Source organism: Cricetulus griseus, chromosome 5 (genome assembly GCF_003668045.3).
Source record: "Cricetulus griseus strain 17A/GY chromosome 5, alternate assembly CriGri-PICRH-1.0, whole genome shotgun sequence".
Classification (NCBI taxonomy): domain Eukaryota; kingdom Metazoa; phylum Chordata; class Mammalia; order Rodentia; family Cricetidae; genus Cricetulus; species Cricetulus griseus.
The window spans coordinates 18793657-18815627 of record NC_048598.1 but is presented as its reverse complement, the minus strand read 5'-3'; the positions used below and the strand labels follow the sequence as shown (position 1 = coordinate 18815627).

The 21971-nt window shown below is 38.6% G+C and overlaps 1 protein-coding gene across 2 annotated transcripts in view; it reads left to right on the top strand.

Moving 5' to 3' along the window:
- Nucleotides 1-19673, top strand: part of Fmn2 (formin 2) — a 291955-nt gene extending 272282 nt beyond the window's left edge. For both annotated transcript variants that reach the window (XM_035444830.1, XM_027418908.2), the window contains 2 exons: nt 18092-18173; nt 19647-19673. In XM_035444830.1, coding sequence (XP_035300721.1) covers nt 18092-18173; nt 19647-19673 — 109 coding nt within the window. The remainder of the gene's footprint in view (nt 1-18091; nt 18174-19646) is intronic.
- The last annotated feature ends 2298 nt before the right edge of the window (nt 19674-21971 follow it).

Sequence of the window (21971 nt, the reverse complement as noted above, 5' to 3'; positions counted from 1 at the left end):
GAGCCAAGACATTTTTTTTCTTTGTTGGGGCCTTTTTTTGGAGGAGGATGAGGCAAACAGTAATAGAGAAAGGCCCCAGTAGAGAAAGAATATTGTACTTACTAGCAAGCAGGCACTCCATGGAAGTTAATCTTGCTGATGTTGAAGAACTAGCTATAAAATTACAGTTCAGTCTTGGCTGTTGACATTAGCAGTCAAGTCAAATGTCCATCAGTTGAACCATAGCCCTCAGTACAAATTAGTGTCACACAGATAGCTTGTGGTTTTTGGTTTATGGGAACACTGTTGTTCCTATTTGAAAGTGAACTTCAAATTTTGAATATTTGTTTAAGTTTTTATATATACAATGTTTTCTGGCTTTATTTAGGGATAGCTGACAAATTGTATGTACATACATACATATACACACATATGTCTGGTTGTCTGTATGCATCCTGAATAATGGTTGTCATAATCTAGCCAATTAACAAATCTATCACCTCACAGGATTACATTGATATTTTCCCATTTGTAACAATAATCCATAAGTTGTATAGTTTTAATTTTACATTTTAAGAGTTAAAATGCAAAGCCAAATAAATGAATATACAATTGTATCTAATAAAATCCTTCAATTGGTACAAAAGCATTTTTGCATTGTAGCCCCTCTAATTTATACTCAGATTAACATATAAACTCTCTAGAGGGTCTTTTCCTCATTATGTTTTAACATCTTTTAACTTCAATCTCATGAGTATTTATATATAGTTGCTTCTGTTTTCACTTATTTGTGCCACTGCTTCCTGGATAAAGTCTGTGATAACACACCTAGAATCCCTGATCCCTCAAAACCTTTCCGAGTTTGCAAAGTTTATCTAGCCAGCCTCAACTGTCATTGTATCTTGGTGATATGAAGCATCCTCTAAATAATCCATCAGCTCTGCCTCCCTCCTCTCCACTTTGCGCTGGCTATGATCCACCTGCAATTGATTCCCCCCAGCCACCCCTTTCCTTTAGGGCTTGCAGTTCAGCTGGCACCAAGTATCACACAGCCTGTCTCTATCAAAGGCAGGGTCCCTGGCCAACACGTCTCCACAGCTCATTGATCTCTGCTCTAAAGAAAGACAGCTCTGTCTCCTTGTGTAGACCTTCCCTGAATGATTTAACATTGATGGGAAGCCATCTGAAGTGTGGTTAGGGAAGCTATGCCTACAGAGGGAGGCTCACCTTAACAGTTGTCACCTCCACATCTGCATAAGGGCACAGACCGCTCCTGGTTTGGGTCCTCATCTGAGTAGAGATGGCTCCAAGTTCTACCCGGCAAAGGGAAGCTAAGATAAAGGAGGAGCCAAGGCATGCTGGAGCCAAAGCACCCTCAACTAGCAGATTCATTCCATCACTGTGGTGTTTATTTCTAGGTTTTTATTCAACACTGTTTTTTTGCTAGCAGGTCTTCTTTTCAATTTAATTTAATGTATATGGGTGTCTTACTTGCCTGTACTTCTGTGCAACCCTGGTGAGCCTTGTAATGAAGGACAGAAGAGGACATCAGGGATTGGAGTTACAGATGATTATGAGCCACCATTTGGTGCTGGAGACTGAGCCTCTGTCCTCTGGAAAAGCACCCAGTACTCTTAATGGTTGATACTCTTAATGAACATAGAATTCTGGCTGTGTTGGTTGTGAGCCTATAGCTGTTTTTCTATAAACTGAAAGGACACAGTACCATGAGGTCGTGTCCATCTCTTCTTGGACTTCTCAATGTCCTTCTGCCCTGGAATGGTTCCAGGAGAGAGCATTATCAGAGCATTCCCTGGAGGAAAAGCCAGCAGCCCACATTAAATTCACTTGCTGACTCCTGAGAGTATATGAATCCCTTGAGTTTCATTAACCCCAAAATGACCTTTGTCTCCAACAAATTATGAAGCAGGAGGGAGCAAAAGTACTGAGCTACAGAAAGTGTACCTATTTAACATCATCTGAATAACACTGTGGTAGGACAACATTCAATAAGGAGACATGATATATATATATATATATATATATATATATATATATTTTTTTTTTTTTAAAAAAGAAAATACGCACTTATATTAATGATTTGATATTTTACTCTAAACAATTTAGTTCTACTAATGTTATTTTTAATCTATTCTACAATATTGGTATCTGAGGTGGGCTGCATTGACTACCATGTTGAAAATCAAAATTCAGTTAAATAAACATTTCTTTTTATCAGATAAGTAATGAATATTCATATAAAATAGGATTCTTTTTCTTCAATTACATTAGTCAGAACTTAAAGGTTATATATGGGAATGCCTATTCCTCATAATTTTACCTTTTAAAAAATGCATTGGACATGAGTCTGTAAACATTTTTAGGTGAGGAAAAGGAAAGAACCCTTGATTTAATAGGTAAGTGCTCTACTGCAAGCACCATCCCTGGCTCCCAGGTTTATGACATAGTGTCTCACAGGATGACTGGGCACTTACAGTCTTCTGGCTTCTGCGTCTTAATACTGTGATTACAAACATGCACACCATGTCTGGCCATCTTTAACCCTGAAATTTTTGCAGTTATCATCATGGATCTAGACAGTGCGTATCTTGTGGAAGTCATGCACATCAGAGTGTATTCATAATAGATCTTAATTTTATTAGATGGGATCAGTTTTAAAATTAACCTCTAGGGGTCAAATTCTTAGGCCTAGGGTGAACATTTTTGGAAAGCTTGTTTAAATTACATTTGGCCACTTTAAAGTTTTCCACTTTAAAGTGTGGGGGAGGTGGATAAGATGAGACATGGGGGGGTATGTTTCATCAGTTAGAATTTTTGATGCTCACAGATAACACAAGAGGATTTCATTTTAAGTCAGATTCCATGTGGCTATTAATGCATCCTTAAGTTTTAATGATGATGTGCCCATAATTCTGTCTTGAGGTCACCCATGGGTTGGTTTTCTACAGTGCCTTATTCTTCTAAAATATTCATTCTTACAAAAACTAAATGGAATAGGCGGTAGAAACATGGGATTGCATTGTAGAAGACTTTAACACATGCCTGTAGCAGTACATATACAGCCCTTGATATATTGGCTTACCACTCTGAGCTTCAGGTTTCCCATTCATAAATTGGTGGTACTGATGTTATCTAGTTTCAGGAGTGAGTTAAATGAGCCACTGAATATAAAATGCTTAGCATACCCTCACTCATACCAAAGCTTCTCAAATAACATTATCATTAGCAAATTCATGTTCCAAAGGCAAGAAATTATGTTAGAAAAACTTAACATTGGAATTCGGAGAACAGCTGTATCCTACCTACTATTCATTCTGATGTGTGTATTTCCAAGCCATGAATTTGCATGCTGCCAGTTATAAAATGGTGAAACTGGAAAATTATTTAAGTTTAATTGCCATTATTTTCTAACTTATAGAACTGAAATAGTCATCTCAAAAGGATATGGTATTGAAGCAATTCATGATATCAGCTGCAAAATTTCCAACACAGTGAATGACTCATTGCAGGTGCTAAGAGTTTTGAATAGTAACACAGGTCTTTAGAAATTACTGCTACTGGGGTAAGCTTTGATGGTGTTAGCCTTTACTCACAGCACCAGGAAAGCAGGGGCAGATTTCTGTATAGGAGGCCAGCGTGGTATAAATAGTGAACTTCAGGGCAGTCAAGGCTACATGGTGGGACCCTGACTCAAAAAAAAAAAGCCAAAATATATTCTGGCTATTATTGTGTATGAACACATTGTATTTCAACCCATGAACAGGACAGAGTGAAGTAGAATTTGGAAAAGCAGAAGAGTGGGAGTGAAGCATAGATGTTAGAATGAGATTATTAAGATAGACAGTAGGGCTTAAAATAGAAGGCAGAGAACACAAAGAAGCTAGAAATCACTTCTCTGCCAGGAAACCCATATTGTCTTTTTATAATTAGCAATACCTATACATAATGGTACAACTAAGGCAGAAGTATGTTTCCATGGTACCCAGTTCTACAGAAAGAATTGAGTGAGCATTCTTTTGTGTGAATCCACAGCAGTTATGCAGGTTTGTTCTTTTCATCTTTTTATCAGCCAATTTCACTCCAGCTAGTTACGATTGTTAATATGGATTTCAGTCTATCATATTACAGATCCCCATTTAGTGCAGAGCTAAATTGTAGACCTTTAAAGAAGAAAGATTGAACCCCTGGCTCTCTTTGCACATTGTAATCCTCTCATTTAAAACTTAAGCCAGACTATGAACAGAACTAGAAACACAGAATTTGGAGTTTGACATAGAAGTCAACATGGGTCTGTTTAAAGCAGAAAGTAAGATGGGAGCTAGATAGCATTAATGGTGAGTTAGATTATAGTGCTGAAGAGGGAATTGGTTTTGCAAAGATGGATGGATGGATGGATGGATGGATGGATGGATGGATGGATGGATGGGTGGGTACTGGAAATCACACAACCATTTAAGAAGAATGCAAACCCATCTGAGAAGGCAGCATCACCATACATAAAGCCTTGACTGTTGCCTACTTGGTAGTCTTCTACTTGGTCTCTCAGCAGTAAATATAAAATTCCCCCAGTCCACTCTGCCACTGAGTATAATCCAGTAGACTGGTCCACAAGCAGGTGAAAAATATGAGAACCAAGAATTATACACAATATCTCAGCTGAGGAGAAGCAGGCATGTAACCATCGGAAAGCTGGTGGGTCATCATAGGATGGAAATAAGCTGGCTTCCATAAACTATATAGCCTGTCTTCATGAACAGTTGTTGGAAGCAAGTTGTTTTATCATTCTGATTTTATAAAAGCTAAGAACTAAGTTCTCATATCCAAAGACTTGATTCCTATAGACTATTTCCATTCTCTACTTGGTTATTTAATGACTTCCCTAATATAAATAATGGAGTATTTGGCTACAAAGTTTTTGGGTAAAGGATTGTGGAATGAATTCGTATTGGTTGAGTGAACTATGCAGGTACTGATCCCCCTGTTCTATCTAGAATCATGGGGGTATAGCAGTCTCTTTATGAAACTCCATGTGTGAGGTTCACTGTGGAGATCCATGCAGATTCTCGACTGCTCTGACATGACATCCTCATTTATGTAATTATTGTGGAGTTTCCTTGATGCATCTCACACACCTAGTTTCCTATTCAGTCTGAACTTTATATTGTCAGCTCTGCCTTTGCTTTCTGTGTCCAGACATTATTAACAAATCACACATCTCACTGTTCTTTGCTTTTCCCGCATCATCAGCAGGGGTAACCCTTTTCACCCTCCTTGCTCTGGAGGAAATTCTCTAAGAGGTACAGTTTTCAAGTCAGCAGGACAACTATAGGTTAATTTCCTAAGGAGCACAAGATGTAGCTTGGAAGACATGGGAGAATGGGAGTCCTAAATGCTTTTATTCAAATTTTCATTTCCATATATAGTCATTATCCACAAGAGCATTACTGATGTCTTCTGTCTCCTGAATACTGTATCTCCATCCTTCCCTCTCAATTTAGAATTTACCAACACACTTTGCTTAGGTCATTCATCATATGATTGGAACTGCAAACAAAAACAGCAAATCTCTACCCTGATGGAGCTTCCAATATAGTTAGAAAGAAGTCTTTACTGGGTCAAGGAAAGACAGAGTTAGAAGATGTTGGTTCTTGTAAGCCAGATGGTGTCTGAGAAGTGGTTGGTGTGTAAGCAGGGACTTGAAGGTAATTAGAGAATAAACTACTTGAAATGTGGAGGAGGAAAAATCACAGACAGTGGGAATAGCAAATGGAGAAGCTGTGGGAAAGCATATTTAGTAAGAAGTCCAGAGTGGCTGGAACAGAGCAATCAAGCAAGAGAGATCAGTGAGCTTGGGGAAGGAATGCTGGGATCAGAAGTGTCATCTAGTGGAACACATTCAGGCAAGGTGTGAGAAGAGTGGGCACACAGTAAGATCCCTGTGTGACATGGCTCTGTGACCTAGAGGGAGACGAAGACTAGCAATTGATCTGCAGGATCTGCAAACTCTGAGACTGCTTAGGGATCAAGATGATGGAAGGAGAGAAAATGGAGACAGTGACCAGAGGTAACAGTTTCAAGGAACTTGTTCATTCAAAGGGCCTTAGTGAAAAGAAGAGCAGGGTGCAGGGAGGTATAGGAAGGTTTTGTTTTCTGAGGTTTGGTGGTTTTCAGATGTTAGGATAAAGGACATATTTGTAACCAGATAGGAATATTCCAGTAAAGGAGAAATTAAGACACTAATTCTCCCATAGTGAGTGTGCTTCCTTCATCTGTCTCTGCCTTGAATCTCCCACATTTTAGTCTTAATTAAGCCATTCTTTCCCTTGTGCAATTCTGAGCCATTATGATATAAATAGCTCTGTTGTGCTCTTTTTATGAGTTTTACGGGGAGGAAATTGGATAAACTCACCATAATCTAATTCCTATGTCTAATAGCCCTTCACATCCCCACCAAGTCCATCAGCAAGTAAGATACAAATGATTTGTACACATCATCCTTGCTAGACAGGTGTCAAAATGAGCAGCACAACATACATCCCAAGAGAGTTTAACTTCCTATCTCACTAGCTGTGGTTAAAGCTTTTCTGAACTGCTTTAAAAAATCCATGAGAAGCTGGGTGTTAGCAGCACATGCCTTTAGTCCCAGCACTCGGGACACAGAGGCAGGTGGATCTCTGTGAGTTCGAGGCTAGCCTGGTCTACAGAGCGAGTTCCAGGACAACCTCCAAAGCAATACAGAGAAAACCTGTCTCAAAAAAACAAAAAACAAAAAATCCATGAGACAAACAAAACTATCTTTGAGTAGCATCCATGAGACCTTGAGTTCAGTTCCCATCACACACTCTGTCATACACACACACACACACACACACACACACACACACACACACACACACACACCTTATCACAAGTAGAAATAGTAAAAGGAAATTTGCATGAAGAGTATTAGATGTATTGAATAACCAATTGATGTAGTCTTCCCTGGAGAAGACCCTTTCTTCCACTCTCTTAGTTGCCTGTAGTTCTTGGCCTAAGGGACATTGTATGGATTGGACAACTTTTCACTTACTTATGTGTTCATGTTACATACTTACATACATGTGTTTAGTTATATGTAACAAGTGTATGTAAGTATGTACATGTGTATGTAACAGCAATGAAAAAGAGGTAGTGAGTTTGAATGTGAACAAATGTGTGGGGTCTATGGAAGGGTTTGGAGGGAAGAAAAGGAAGGGGAAATGTAATAATATTGTAAATCTTTAAAAATGAAAAAAGTGTCAGATACATCAGAACAGATGCTTTTCCTGTAATAAAAGATGAACTTTGATATATATATATATATATATATATATATATATATATATATATTACTATTTGAGGCTACCATGTATGACAGGATTTGTTTTATTTACTATCATATGCTTCTTATACCAGTCACTATTATTTCTAGCTTTTAAAGGAACCTAAAATTTCTTCAGTGTGTATAGAATGCCACATGGTCTTTCTTAGATACATAAGGAAAGGACACATGAATTGGGCTGTCATGGAAATCTGTCATGTGATTTAAAACTTATGTGAAAGCAAAACAATTATGTCTCCTCTATCAGAGATTAAAATATGAATGGTGGGAAATGCAATGAAAAGTTTAAACATCTCAGTATACATGTGGACACTCTGATAAGCTTATCACAGAACGGGATGAAGCTAGGTGTGATAACCAGCGTCTAAGTCCTGGTACTTAGGAGGAAATATCACAAGTTTGAGTCCAGACAGCTTAGCAAGAACATATCTCAAAATTTAGTTTAAAAACAAGAAAAAAGGGGTTGAGGACACTAGAGAGATTGTTTGATGGTTACTAGTACTAGATGTTCTTCCAAAAGACCTGGGTTTAATTGCCAGCATCTGTATAGTAGCTCACAACCATCTGTAACTCTCATGCCAAAGGATCCAGTACCGTTTTCTGGCCTGGTCCACAGACATGTATTTAGGCAAACACACACATAACATAGAATGGTTTTAGAAGTAATTTTTTAAATGACTGAGAATGAAACTAGGAGGATATCCATGCCTAACTAGCATGCATGAGATATAGGTTTCTATATTCTTAGTGCTGCAATTAAAAAGGAAGTTGCATATGCCTTATAACTAAGTAGCTTGGTGTTCTTGTGGGATTCCTAAGAGTAGTGGGGGTGGAGGTGGGGGGGGCTGGCTCTATTGCCTGCTCATGGGACCCTTTTCCTCCTACGGGGTTGCACTGTCTAGCCTTCATGAGATGGTATGTGGCTGGGCATTGGTGACACACACCTTTAATCCCAGCACTCGGGAAGCAGAGGCAGATGAATGAATCTCTGTGAGTTCAAGGCCAGCCTGGTCTACAGATCGAGTGCCAGGATAGGCTCCAAAGGTACACAGAGAAAACCTGCCTCAAAAAAAAAAAAAAAGCCTGTTCTTTTTTTTAGGGGAGATGGAGGGGGTGTGGATCTGGAGGAAAGAGGAGGAGGTAGGGGAGGAGAGGGAGGAGAAACTGTGGTCATGATGTAATTTATGAGAGAAGAATAAAATTAAAAGAAAAAAAGAATTTATGGAAACATTTGAAATCGTACTCTTCAGATTTCTTGATAGGCTTTTTTCCATGTTGAATAATGTGAAATGATACTCTAGCTTGATGTTACAGAATGAGGGGCCTTCATTTACACACACAGCTGCCCATGAGCTTGGCGTTTGTTCATGTATTCCCTAGACCAATGGTTATTCTCTTCTTCATAGCATGGATGGTTGGCATTTCCAGAGCTTGTCTAAGACCTCAGCCCTCTCTGTTTTTTGGTTTGTTTGGTTTCATTTTTTTAAGTCCAGAATATTTATATTATCTGATTTCTGGATTTTTCAGTGTTCTGGTTTCTTTGTTTGTTTGTTTTAATTAAAAGAGAACTCCATCACTTCACCCCTTCCTTTACCCCTCCCTCCCCTCCCACGTACTCTCCCTTTAATCCTTCCCATGTCCACGCCTCTCAAGTTAATAAATTCTTTGATTATTATTGTTACATGTATGTATGTGTGGGGGTGTATGTATGTATGTATGTACTTAGGGTTTTTATTGGCCTTTGTCTACTCAGAAATACCCACCCTGTATTCAACTTTAAATTTTTATATCTGTTGAGATTGGATAATTGTTTTTATTAAAGTTATTCATTAAAATTTTCTGTAAGTTGTAGTTTTGCATTTTTCCTAACTACAGCTTACACCCTTTACTTGGAAAAGAGCTGTGTCAAAAAAAAAGCAAACAAACAAACAAAAAACACCTCCTAGAAAGTAGAGTCAGAAATATGTAGTGATTATTTTGTCTTCTCCAGTTCTCATTTCCAAAATGACTGCCTGGAGACGGTCGCACTTCTGTTGCTATGTTTGCTTTTTAGGTTCAAATGTGTCCAATTACAGAACTACTCTTCCAAATGATAGACACCTACTTTTTAAATATTTTCAGATTTCAATGATATATTTTGTTTGTTAAGAGTTATAAAATACAGTTATATTTAAAAGGAACATAATCATCTATGAAGTTGCCTGTTTCCCTCACTATAAATTCATCCAAGCATCTTCTCAAGGAAGCATCTTTCTGTAATTAGTCCACCGACATCCCATGAGAGATTTTTCAAATGTTTTGTGGAAGTGAATCCACATTATAGCCTAGGAGTTACTGAGGCCATTTGCCATGAATCCTTGTGGTCCTATCACTGTATACAGACCACAAAGGAATCCCTCTGAAGTGGAAAAATACCTTAGGCTATCTTATGACTGAATTCTGTATATGTTCACTAGAAATCAATTGTTATTTAAAGATAGAATCGTAGCAGTAATCAGTAAACTAAAAGGTCAAGCCAAATCCAGAAGAGATACATAACCAAGAGGCATTAGTCCAAGCCCTATTTAGAACCTCTGCTGTTTATCATGGGTAACTCAAGTGTTTTTCAAGTGTCTAGTGGTATAATGACCCATATGAGGGCTCAGATGAGCTCTGGAAACTTAAAAATGACTACCTGTGATTATTAAACTCAAGCAACTTAATATTCAGCAAGCAGAAAAGAGATAAACAGCCATAGTCCTTGCTTTGAAAGAGAACCTGCACAAAATTACATGAAATGACATCCTGCTTCTGTAAACACACCTCCTGACAAACTTGAGGACCTGAGTTCGGTACTCTAGCACCCATGTTAGACGTTGAACTTGAGGATATGTGTCTGTAACCCTAACACTGGGAGTAACAGAGATGGGCAAATTGGGAGTGTAGGGTGGGTAGCTAAAGCAAATTGCGGCCAATCTACTTGAAGTGATGAGCTCCAAGTTCAGTGAGAGACCCATCCCCCAAAGTAAGGGAGAGAGGAATAGAGGAAGGCACATGAAATCAGCACACACACACACACACACACACACACACACAGACACACAGACACACAGACACACACACACACACACACACACACAACTTATTCGTATATGCACACAATTAGAAGCAAAGTAAATAAATATCCTTTTATTTCTTTTGACCTGTATATGCCCCACAGAAATACTCTCAGTAAACATTGGCAATATTCATGTCTGTTCATTTTCTTGTGTTTATGAAAATCCATGTGTAGTTTTGTGAAGAGTCGCAGAGAGCCCCCTATCCAACTGTCACAAATTAAGACTGGAGTTAGGAGATTTCCCCAAAAGATAGTGTCCGCTGTTGAGATAAACGGAGACTTTCTTTGGGTGCAGGTAGACAGAGTATGATGTGTGGCTTCTGTGTGAATCTGGCTGCCTTGTCCTTGGGCCAGACCCCTGGGGACCTGAAGCCCTTTTGTACTTTGTGTCCCTTAACGTGCCACATCCCTGCTACCTGGACTGTGACTTCTAGCAGTACAGGAGTGTATGGAAGCTTGGTTTTCTTCTATGAGAATCTGCTTGAGCTCATTCTTACTGTTTTCTGTAAACACTGGAGGGGCCAGTGCAGTTTTTCTCTGGAAGCTGAAAAATGCTCAGCATGCAACTCAGGAATGGATGCTGCAGGAGGCTGACACGCTTTCTCCATGGTCCGAAACTCTGGGGTCGTCATTTTTATTATTTCTCACATCTTCATGGTTTTGTATGGGCGAGTTTGAGATCATGTGGGTTACAAAGGAGATACGACAGAATAAACCTCCTTAAATAACCTCTAATTCCACACGACATCTGATACCTTTTATGTCTCTACCCGGAAAGAGCCCCCAAAGTCTTAAGCCATTACCACCAACCAACCATAGTCTAAAACCTCTGCCTCTCATGTTTACCACTTTTTAAGTTGAAAAATAAATTAATTTGTAGGCAGACCTGGCGTTATTATTTTGGTAAAGTGCATTCTGAAGTGGCGGGAATGACACGCGCATGTGCTGTTAGCTTCCTGCTAGGTCTGTTTCTCCATGATGGGGATCTCAGACCTCTGAAATGTCTGCCCCAGACTCAGCCTAAAGCTCTCTCACTGACAAACATCCTGGCTCCCAGAGCGAAAGCAGCAACTCACAGAAAGCTGAGCTGGAGCCAGTGGGACATAACTGTCTGCTATAGATACTTGTGTAGACCAAATTATTAATGTTTAGCACTGGAAAGCAGCCGCCTTTCCCATCCTATTGAATGATGACACTGTATCTTTTCTTGATAAGACTGTGGCCAGAGTGGCGTTTGGTGTGGAAGGTGGCTAGAGGTTCTTCTGTCTCCAGGCTACAAGGATGTCTGGATTCTCTTTTCTGTCTGTATCTGAGTCTGTCTCCCTGTTCGTCTCACACACTGTTTTTAAACTTAACTACACTGAATGTTTTGTATATATTTGCCTGACAATAAATGGCCCTGGGGCTAGAGAAAGTTCAGGGGTGGGAAATGCATCTTTATTAGAACAGATATGAAAAGCCATTCCCTTTGTTTAGAAACACTTAATGCAAAAAATGAATCCAATTTTCATACGGACATAGTTTAAGGGTTTTCATTTGTATAAAAATTGATGAAAATTTAAAACTAATGTTAGCAAATCCTATAAGAACAAATTCCATATTCTCTTGCTTTTATCTGTCTTCTTTAAGATATTGTAAACCTTAAAATTGTTCCAGTCTCCTGGTTTGAAATCTTATTTATGTAATAACTTTTAAGCTTAATGCACTAAACCCCAAAGAAGCAGCAACCACCCACAGTCTCTGTGAGGAAAGAGGCAAACTCCATCTACATGTGTAGGAAGTCTATAACTCCATTTCAGATAATATTCCCAATCTTATTTTTGAGATAATAAACTTCATGTAGGAGTTTTTAGGTAAATTCCAGCTACAGCTTTGTAATTAACAATCTTTGTATAATGTTCTTCAGGACTTTTTTTTTTTTTTTTCTGATGGCCTAGGGCAGGCTTTTTTATGTATGGGTTTTGGTTACAGTGGTGGTAGTAGGTTTTTGTGGGACCTAGAAAACCATTGGATTTGCAGCTAGGATAATCTATTCATCATCAAAAGCACTGTTGCTCCCCCTGTCTATTGGTCTCTATGCCACCACAAGCTGTCGCTATAAATTAATAGTGGAGGGTGGGGGAGAGGTAGACACAAGTAGATATCTGAAGCCCATTGGCCAGCCTTGGCGGAATAGTGAGCTTCACTTTCAGTGAAAGACTGTCTCAAAAATAAGGTGGCTACATGAGGTCAACCTCTGGCCTTCAGATGCATTCGTACACAAACACACAATGCGTGATCATCAGCGCTCATGTGTGCACACAGCCACACATGCACATGCATAAACCAACATAGACATTCATGCGAACACAAAATATAATAGTATCTCCTCCTATCTTTAGTAATGAACTCATGTTTAGGGTTTACCATGAATAAGCAGTTTGCACGACACAATACCATCTATGTTTGCAATGTCTTAGAAGTTTTTCCTCTTCAAAACAGAGTTCTGATGCCATCTATAAGTCAGACTTCTGGGTCCGTCCCCTCACCCTCTCAGATATAGCTATATGGCTCATTTGTGGGAGTAGGGGATGAGAAGCAGCTAGAAAGGTTTCCTGTAGATCCAGGAACACCATTCTTTAACTTGATGTCAAACTCAGATTCATGATGTTATAATTGGGGTTGCCCTTTGAACCAGCTTAGTTATCTGGCTGTCTCTGCTAAAGAAGGTAGAAGTGGTAAAGCCCGAGGCAGGCTTTCTGTCTCTAGTGGGGAGAGATTAGCATTGTCATCCTAGGAAGAAACAGAGAATATCCAATATGTACACAGTTAGTCACAGGACAGAAAGTCTGAGTGCCTTGTGTACCTTAGGAGGCCTCTGGAGGATGGCTCTGTATCATGGTATGTTGCCATGGTGATGTGGCTAGTGCTGAATATAGGATGCCAATGGGTGTATCTCACTCAATCTCTTTCTGTCTCTGTCTCTCTGTTTCTATCTGTGTCTCTGTTTTCCCTCTCTCCCCCATCTCTCCCTATCTCTTCTGCTTTAAGCAAAAAAAAAAAAAATTTAGCAAAACTCATTTTACTCATTTTGGTCACCTCCTCTTTGTGTATTTTGTGTATTTTGGTCACTAGTTGTAATCAACTGTTCTCTTAAAAGATAGAGAATGCCAGTCCTTCTGTGACAATGCCTGTTCTTATTTTTGAGAAATAAGTATAGATTTTGGACATTTAGGCAGAGATGCATAGTTTCCTTTGTTTCTGAAGCTTCATAGACAAGGATTACAGAGAAATATCAACATTAAATTTTACAGCCATTATCTGCCATCTAATATCCCCTCTTCCTCTTAAAAGATAACACCCTATTTCCTGTTTTCTGGTCTCTGCTTCTTCTGGTTTTTTTTTTTTTTTCTGAAATCACTAAAAATGATGAATGAGGGCTTTCTTTTTTATTATCCGGTGATAAGATCTGCATACATTTTCTTTCTACTGTCTACATTGATGATGGGGTGTCATGATGGTTAAAATTAGCCTGCCAGTCATGGATTTCATCCTAATATCTTTAAGTCACTTTTTAGTTCATTAAGAAAGTGAAATCTCAATTAACCAATATCTTGGCAGTTCACGTTCACATTTCTCCGAATGTAGCCATGTTTAAAAGAGTAGATCTTCATTAATCATGTATGGATCCTTCTGTGCCTCTCCACAATATTCATAGGCCATCCCAAAATGTTACCGAGCTTCGAGAAAGAGGTACCTGAAGGTTGAACTCCGTTGTAAACAATGTTTGAAAGCAGTGGACCTCTGCCTTTCCTTAGTCAGTGTTTCCTCTCAGAGTACCTGCTGTCTCCTTTTATTTCCTTCCCCTTCCCAATTAGTACAATGTTGAAGTTGATGTTTTCAATTCATTGCTTGACACGTTGTTTCTTCTTAGCATCTCTTTCCCCTAATCACTTTGGAAATGTTTGGCTTCACTGAGTGAGGGGGAGAGCCAGGGATGGGGAGGAGCTAAAAGGCCCCCAGCATTTACACACTAGACCTAAAATGACAGGTAAGCTGATAGCTCAACTGGGAAGACCATGATCTAGAGGGTTGGCTTGGGCCACTCTTCACCAACTTTTCCTTCCCTGTCTTCATTACTGTCTCACGTTCTTTGCTTTGCTTTCTCTCTTTTCTTTTCTCTCCCATCTTGCAATTCTTTTGGTTTTATCTTCTTATGAGACAACCATCATTAACAGGTTGACTAAACATTCAGTTTAGAGATTATAGGTATGTACCAGAGTACTGGGTGAGGGTCAGACCCTGGGCTTTGTGCATGCTAGACCATCACACTGACAACTCAGGCACATCCCCAAGTCATCTTTCCTTAGGTCCTCCTTCCCTCCCTCCGCCCCTTCTTCCCTTTCTCCATCAATCCCTCCCTCTTTCTCTTTCTTTTCATTTTTATTAGAAAGAAAATTATTTTACATGTCAATCCCAGGTCCCTCTCCCTCCCCTCCCCCCTGCCCCCCAACTAACACCCTACCCATCCCATACCGTTTCTGCTCCCCAGGGAGGATGAGGCCATCCATAGGGGGTCTTCAAAGTCTGTCATATTCTTTGGGATAGGGCCTAGGCCAAACCCCTTGTATCTAGGCTCAGGGGGTATCCCTCCATATGGGCTGGGCTCCTAAAGTCCAGGGATAAGTACTACTCCACTAAAGAGGCCCTGTAGGTTTCTTCCTTCCTTCCTTTCATCCTTCCTTCCTTCCTTCCTTTCTTTCTTTCTTTCTTTCTTTCTTTCTTTCTTTCTTTCTTTCTTTCTTTCTTTTTTCTTTCTTGCCAATTCTGAACTCCAGGGACATGTTCTTTTTTCCAATCTGAAGTGTGAAGGGGAAGTATTTCTATGGGATTTATATTGAAATGCAGTTGGCATTTAGAAGGAGCAGCAGTTACTCAGCTCAGCCGTGGCAGGAATCACTGGGGATGGAGGTGAACATATTTAGAGGAACTCTGTAGAAGGAGAGGGCTCAGGAGGCAGAGTTGTCTGACCCTAGTTAGAGAGCACTGTTTCTCAAGAGCTGCTTAAGGCTTCCGTCATCATATCGTCTCATCTGCTGTATTTGGACCACAGGGACTGGGTCCAAAAATATAGGTGGACCTGGAGACTTGCATTAAATCAAATCCTCTGTGGAACAAGTGTGAAGTAGGACAGCAATCTGCTTTTCCTGGTGCTCCAGTTTCCAGCTCACTAATGCATTAATGTGCCCATCTCTTGAGGAGCCTAGGAGAAGACGATGGACACACAGGCACTCAGGCATAGGTCAGAAAGCATTTGCGACATTTGCCTCATAGGGATCCCATGACAGGAGAAGAACAAACTACTCATTTTTCTGAAGCGCAGCATGGTATTGTGGACTTTCCCTCCACCATTGTGTGTATGACTTTATGTTTTGTATTTATTTTGTTTCACCCTTGATAACAATTTCTCTTTCCAAAAATATGAACAATGGAGGTTTCTTTTTTTTTTCTTTTTTTTTTTTTTTTTGGTTGTTTGAAAATAAGAGTCAACCCTCAAGATACTCATGAATAGTTTGTGTAAACCCTGAATACCAATTGCAGAAGCCTCCTCTGGGACCTTATACAAAGTCAGGAGACCACCCGTGCCCACAGCAAACCCTGTAATTCTGCTCTTGTATGCCTCTGGCCTCTAGTTGTTGAGTTGAATCGTCCGTGTAAACCCGAGCTGCACCAGGACCTGACCTGGAGTTGCTGCTCCACAAATGTTTGTCAAATGAACAAATGAGCTCTAAAAGATCCTGTGACGTCACCTTGACGCACACTCTCTCCAGTCGTCATGGGCTCTACAATAAGGAATGACTGGATTTTCTTTCATGTAAAATTAAATATGTTTGTATTAAAATCAGCTTCCTGTGATCCTAACCAAGATATGTTCTGAGACTGCTGCAAATAGAGCAGAGCGAACACCACGATGCTTTGGGGAACGAAGTAGTTGTGAAGTACATTTTTTTGTGTGTGTTATGAAATGTTTTAAAGAATACCAAGCGAATTTAAAAGGGGATCTACTGGATTTTGACTAAGTGCTAAAAAAAAAAAAAAAAAAAAGAAGAAGAAGAAGGAAAAAAAAGTTCCCTAATTCCCTATCCAAATACTTCAAGCTTAAATTTACTGGCAGATTTTTCAGAGGAAGATGGTGACTCTGAAATCCTTGGTTTGTTATAGAGAAAATGTTTTTGTCTTCAGATGTTTAGGGAGGGATTAAATGGAATTTATGGCTTGGTGGGGAAGTAATAAAAGTGGTAACAATGCAGTATCTAAACTGTCACCAGTTTCTGGAATTACTGTTTACCCAACCAGCAGCATTTTGTATCTAACAGGAATTACTTTCACATAAGGCTTGAGACGCCTGCCTGGATCAGTGGGTCATTCTATCGTTTAAGCAAAGTTGAATCAATTACACAGGAGATAAATTCTGTGGCTGTATCATTTGCCACAGGGCACAAGAAATATATTCAAGATTTGTTTCTTTCAAGAAATGTAAGCAACATAAGGTATATTTTCTTAAGGTCAAGCCACGGTCTGTTCAGTTTCTCCCGACACACTTCGTATTTTAATTAATTTTATTCTTAAGAAAAAAATCACAAGAGTAAGAAATAAAGGAGTCTGATAGATCATGTTCTTTCTATGCTGTGCCCCTTTATTATTAATGAAGTCCTACTTTCCAGGTTTATTGTGATTTCTTTAATAAAAAGCAGTTGTGACTTCTTATAATATCTTGTAATTTGTAAAGAAATGATTTAACAAAATAGTCTTTAGTCTTGGAAAGACTTTTCTGTAATCATAATATAATGCTTTCGTGATGGTGGCCTTTTATTATTTAAAAGTGTCCCTATATAAGAGGTGAAAGGACATTGGCAGTGTTCTACGGCAAGGGAATTAATGCAAAATTCATCTTTAACAGCACGTTCTTCTAGGTAATGCTTCTCATGGACATAGTGTACTTTTCCTTGGAATGTATACACAAAAAAGAAATCTTAAACATGTTAAAAATGTTTCTTGGAGTGGTGGTGCATCCTTGCAATCCCAGTAGTTAGGAGGTTGCAGCAAAATTGTAGATTCCAGAGTAACTTGAGTTCCCCATGAGGCTCTATCTCATTAAACAATGAGAAAGGGTGATCACGGTGCAGTTGGTTTTTGGTTGTTGGGTTGTGGTTTCTTTGGCATCAAGTAAATGATAATTGCTTCCATGCTTGATGAAGTTTAGCTGTTGGAACTACCCAGAAGTTTCATTCCAAATGTCTTTTATATGTAGGTGAGTTTGGTAGAGAGAAAATGAACTTGACGTCATTTTAAATCTTCATGGGAATTCTTGCATGATCATTCTTAATTATGCAAATATTTCTTTCTAATTGCAGTAATGGATCCCTTTTACATTTATATAATATAACCCATCTTGGAGTCCTCAGCCTCACATGAGTGACTTTCTCTATCTCTAATCCTTTCTATGTTAAAATCAAATGTGAGGCGGCATTCCTGAATGTGTTTCCCAATAATTCAAATCTTTAATGAGTTGAAGTTTGCCCCCTTGCTATAAAGTAGGTCTCTGTGGTCACTGTGGGCTCCTGTTTAAATTAGTTGTCTTCTTCCCTACTCAGAGTCAAAGAAGCTGAGGAAGTGTGTAGGCAGAAGAAAGGAAAGTCACTCTATAAAGTAAAACCAAGACACGACTCTGGGATTGTAAGTATTGACTATTCTTGTTTTTAACTTGTGATGTCTTTGTTGTTGAACCCTGTCTTTACAATGTACACAAGTTTATATAATAATGCCTCAGTCATTTTGCCTTATGTTTGGATAAATAATGAGCTTCTAATTCCAACAGTCTCTTTTCTTTATCTCTTTAATCAGGACTTTGTAGTTGAGTTAGTTTTAAAGTTGGGTATTTGAAATTTCATAATTAAGATAAAGATAAGTATGGACATATGTGAGGGCCTGTGTCCACTGCTTGGGGCAGGAGATAGCCGTACTTCATAATACATAAGTCACGGGCTATTTTATGCACTTTAACCCTGAATGCTAATATCAGATTTGCTGTATAAAACTCATAAGGAAATGACATATGCTCTCAAGTAGACTATTTGGACTCTATGACCCAGAGACTGATCTAAGATTCCCCTTGGCAAAGTCCTCCATTACAATAAAACACCAAGTTGTGTACCCTCTGAGAGAAACGTTGGTTACTATAGCAAATTCTCCCTTCTGGTACTGGAGAAGTTTTGTTGAAGGCTTTGAAAGTGCCATGCATCCCCTGTTGCCAGGGTAAGAAATAAAACTAGTTTAAATTGAAATTTTGGATGTCACATGAAATAATTTTGAGATTTATTTTTAATTATTATTTATATTTATAATTATTATTTTAATTATTATGGTATTTATGTGAATGTGAATACAGGTACTTGAGGCAGTGATAAAAGGGCTTTCGAGCCTCTGGAGCTAGAGTTTCAAAGAGTTATAAGTTACTTGACACAGGCTCTAGGAACTGAACTCAGGGCCTCTACAAAAGCAGTGAAGGTCGTTCTTAACTGTTGAGCCATCTCTCCGGCCCAAAGTGAAACATTTTGAATACATTAGTACCACATAGTCTAAATGGAGTGGACAATTAGGATAACTCAAACTGCCTAGGATTAAATAGCCCTGTTTAAAAATTAGTTCTATCTTTAGATAAAATTTATGTTTCTGTCAGTTTTTCTGTATCAAAATTTGCCTTATCTAATGATATATTCGTCTTTGGTGTTTTCTGATCAAAGCTTAATAAATCTATACTGAATAAGAGGAATAATTATTAGCTACCCCTGCTCATGCTGTTAGATGGAAGAGAATTAAAACTTGCCAACCGTGAAATCAATCCACTGGTTCTGCTTCCGTATTCATGCTTTTTCATGTAGGCTCTGGAATGACAGAGCTGTACCAACCCCATTTCACATACATCAAAAGTTAAACTTGAAAGACTCATTTTATCTAAAGCATTTGGTAATTTGTTTTACTAAAAGCTATTTTAAGATGGAACTGATGTAATGTGTGTAAAGTTTCTTGAATGAATTGATCTTTCATCTTTTATCCAGAGAATTTAATAGAAATAAAGATCTTATTTGGTCTGCTCTAAACTCCTTCCTTTTTATTTTTTTTAACCCCACCTGGTATATTTGTTTTCAGAAAGCAAAGATAAGCATGAAAACCTGAGCTGTGAGCAGAAGAACAAAGCAACTTCCCCAGCATCCACCTGACCTGAGGAGGGAAGGGAGCCACACCATTCTGATCATTTTCCCTCTGAACCTCTTGCATAATCTTCCATGTTTTCTAGAAAGTTTGTTGCCTGTTGAATTTTCTTCTATGTTCTTTTAAAATTGCAGCAGCAGTAGACCTGTGGCGAATTGGGACCCTTTTCTTTTTGTAAACGTTCTGATGTTATCCCCAGAGACCGAAGCGGCACCTCTAAAAAGCACTATCATACTAACTCTGAACATGCTAAATCTTATCCTGCGGCTTCCTTTCATGAGATTTTCTCCCTTGTCACAACAAAAACATCTTCCTTTCTACTGACAACCAGAACTCCACATCCGTGTGACTAGACTTGTGGATAAATGTTATTCCTGGTGAATTCTTTGTATCTACTTCACTTCTACTTTCACATTTTTTATTTTGAGAAGTAAGTAGTAGCTATATGTCATGACTGATGCTTTCCCATTCTTAAGTTGCTCTCTATATTATGTCCCTCGAGACCATATGAAAGCCTGCTCTGCAGCAGAGGTAAATGAAATCAAAAGACATTCCTTTGTATATTACTATGATACTTTACACACACACACACACACACACACACACACACACACACACACACACACAAGAGTCACTTAATATTTTCAAGAGATTTGAATAAGTCAAGCTCATGAAATTGAGATTTATTTTTGATGTTTATCATAAAATAAAGATCGATCAGATCTATCTGGACCTTGTTAAGTAAAAAAATACCTGCCTGAGTATTTTGACATGATTTTATGACCATGTGATGTAAGGATGCTTTCATCCTGCATCTAAAGGGTACTGGGGAAGGATTTTACTCACTGTCAGGAGAAATCAGTAAGTTTCCCATTCTTCCTGAGGATATTTTGAAGTCAGCTCATTATGCATTAAGGGGGTTTTGTATAACTGGAATAGTCATTCTTTTAAATTGCTGCTAATAATATTGGTTGAAAGATATGATTATAGAAAAGGGGAGAAATTATTGTTATTGCAAACCAGTTATGGACAGCAACTTAAAAAGATAAATCATGTTCTAAATCATAGCTATCCTTGTATTTATAGAAGGTCTGACCTCTTTCCTTCTACTTTGTATTTGAAGTGCAAAGGAGCAGTAGTGTTTTCTTTTCTTCTGTTGTTGTTTTGTAGTTCTCCTGTCCCTCAGTCCTTCCAGTGTGTATATCACCACTCTTCAATGAAGTAATAGGGCATTTAACAAAGATCGCTATGTGCAATATTGTATTTTAGTGTTTCTATTTCAATTTTTTAGAATGTTAATTTATATGAAAATAAAATGAATAATAAAATATTTCTGTGTCACTGTGTGAATATCCTGTACGCATGCTTAGAAAATATAGACATCATGATCAGCTTTGTCAAGAAAGAGGAGAGGGAAATAAGTTAATCTAAACATTCACATGTGCAAAGAGCATGAGAATCACTCATCTTGGGATTCTGAAACTTAAGTTTATCTTGACAGAGTAAGAAATTCTGATAAAATATTGATTCTTTTCACACAGTTGTTTTCTTATCTAAGCTCCAACAAACTACCTTGTTTTCCACTATCCATTTTCAATTGAATACTATATTGTAAAATATATTATATGCAAGACCAGACTCAGCTTGTCATCTTGTCCTTCCAAACTCCTCATTCTTCTGTATTATCCATCTCAGGGAACAGAGCCTCCATCCTCAGAAACAGCATGCATCCTTTATATCTCACTTTCCCTAGAGTCTCTCATTGATTCAACTGCCAACACTATTAATTGTTCCTGCTTTGAAGATGTACCCACTTTCCTCCCTCTTTTCCAAGGTTCTTAGTTCAAAAACGGGTGGAAATGACCTTGATGGCAATGTTAGTTAATTCTTTTCCTATTTGCCTTGATAGAAATACCCAAGAAAAGCAACTTAAAAAAGTGTTTGCTTTGGCTTACAGTTCAAGGGGATACAGTCATTGGTAGAAGAGCATAATGAGGTAACGGGTCATGTGGTTTCCGAATTCATGAATAAAAAAAGAAAAAAAAAGATGAGAGCTTGTTCTCAACTCATTTTCTCCTTTTTAGTCAATCCAGAACCTCAGCCAATGGAATGGTGATGCCCATATGATGGGGAATGTTCGTTTATCTTATTGATTGTTGAATAAAATACTGTTTAGCCAGTGAGACAGCAAGTTAGACAGGACTAGGAGTCAAAGAGGATTCTGGGAAATGTAGCAGAGAAGTGGTGATCCAGGCAGGAAGT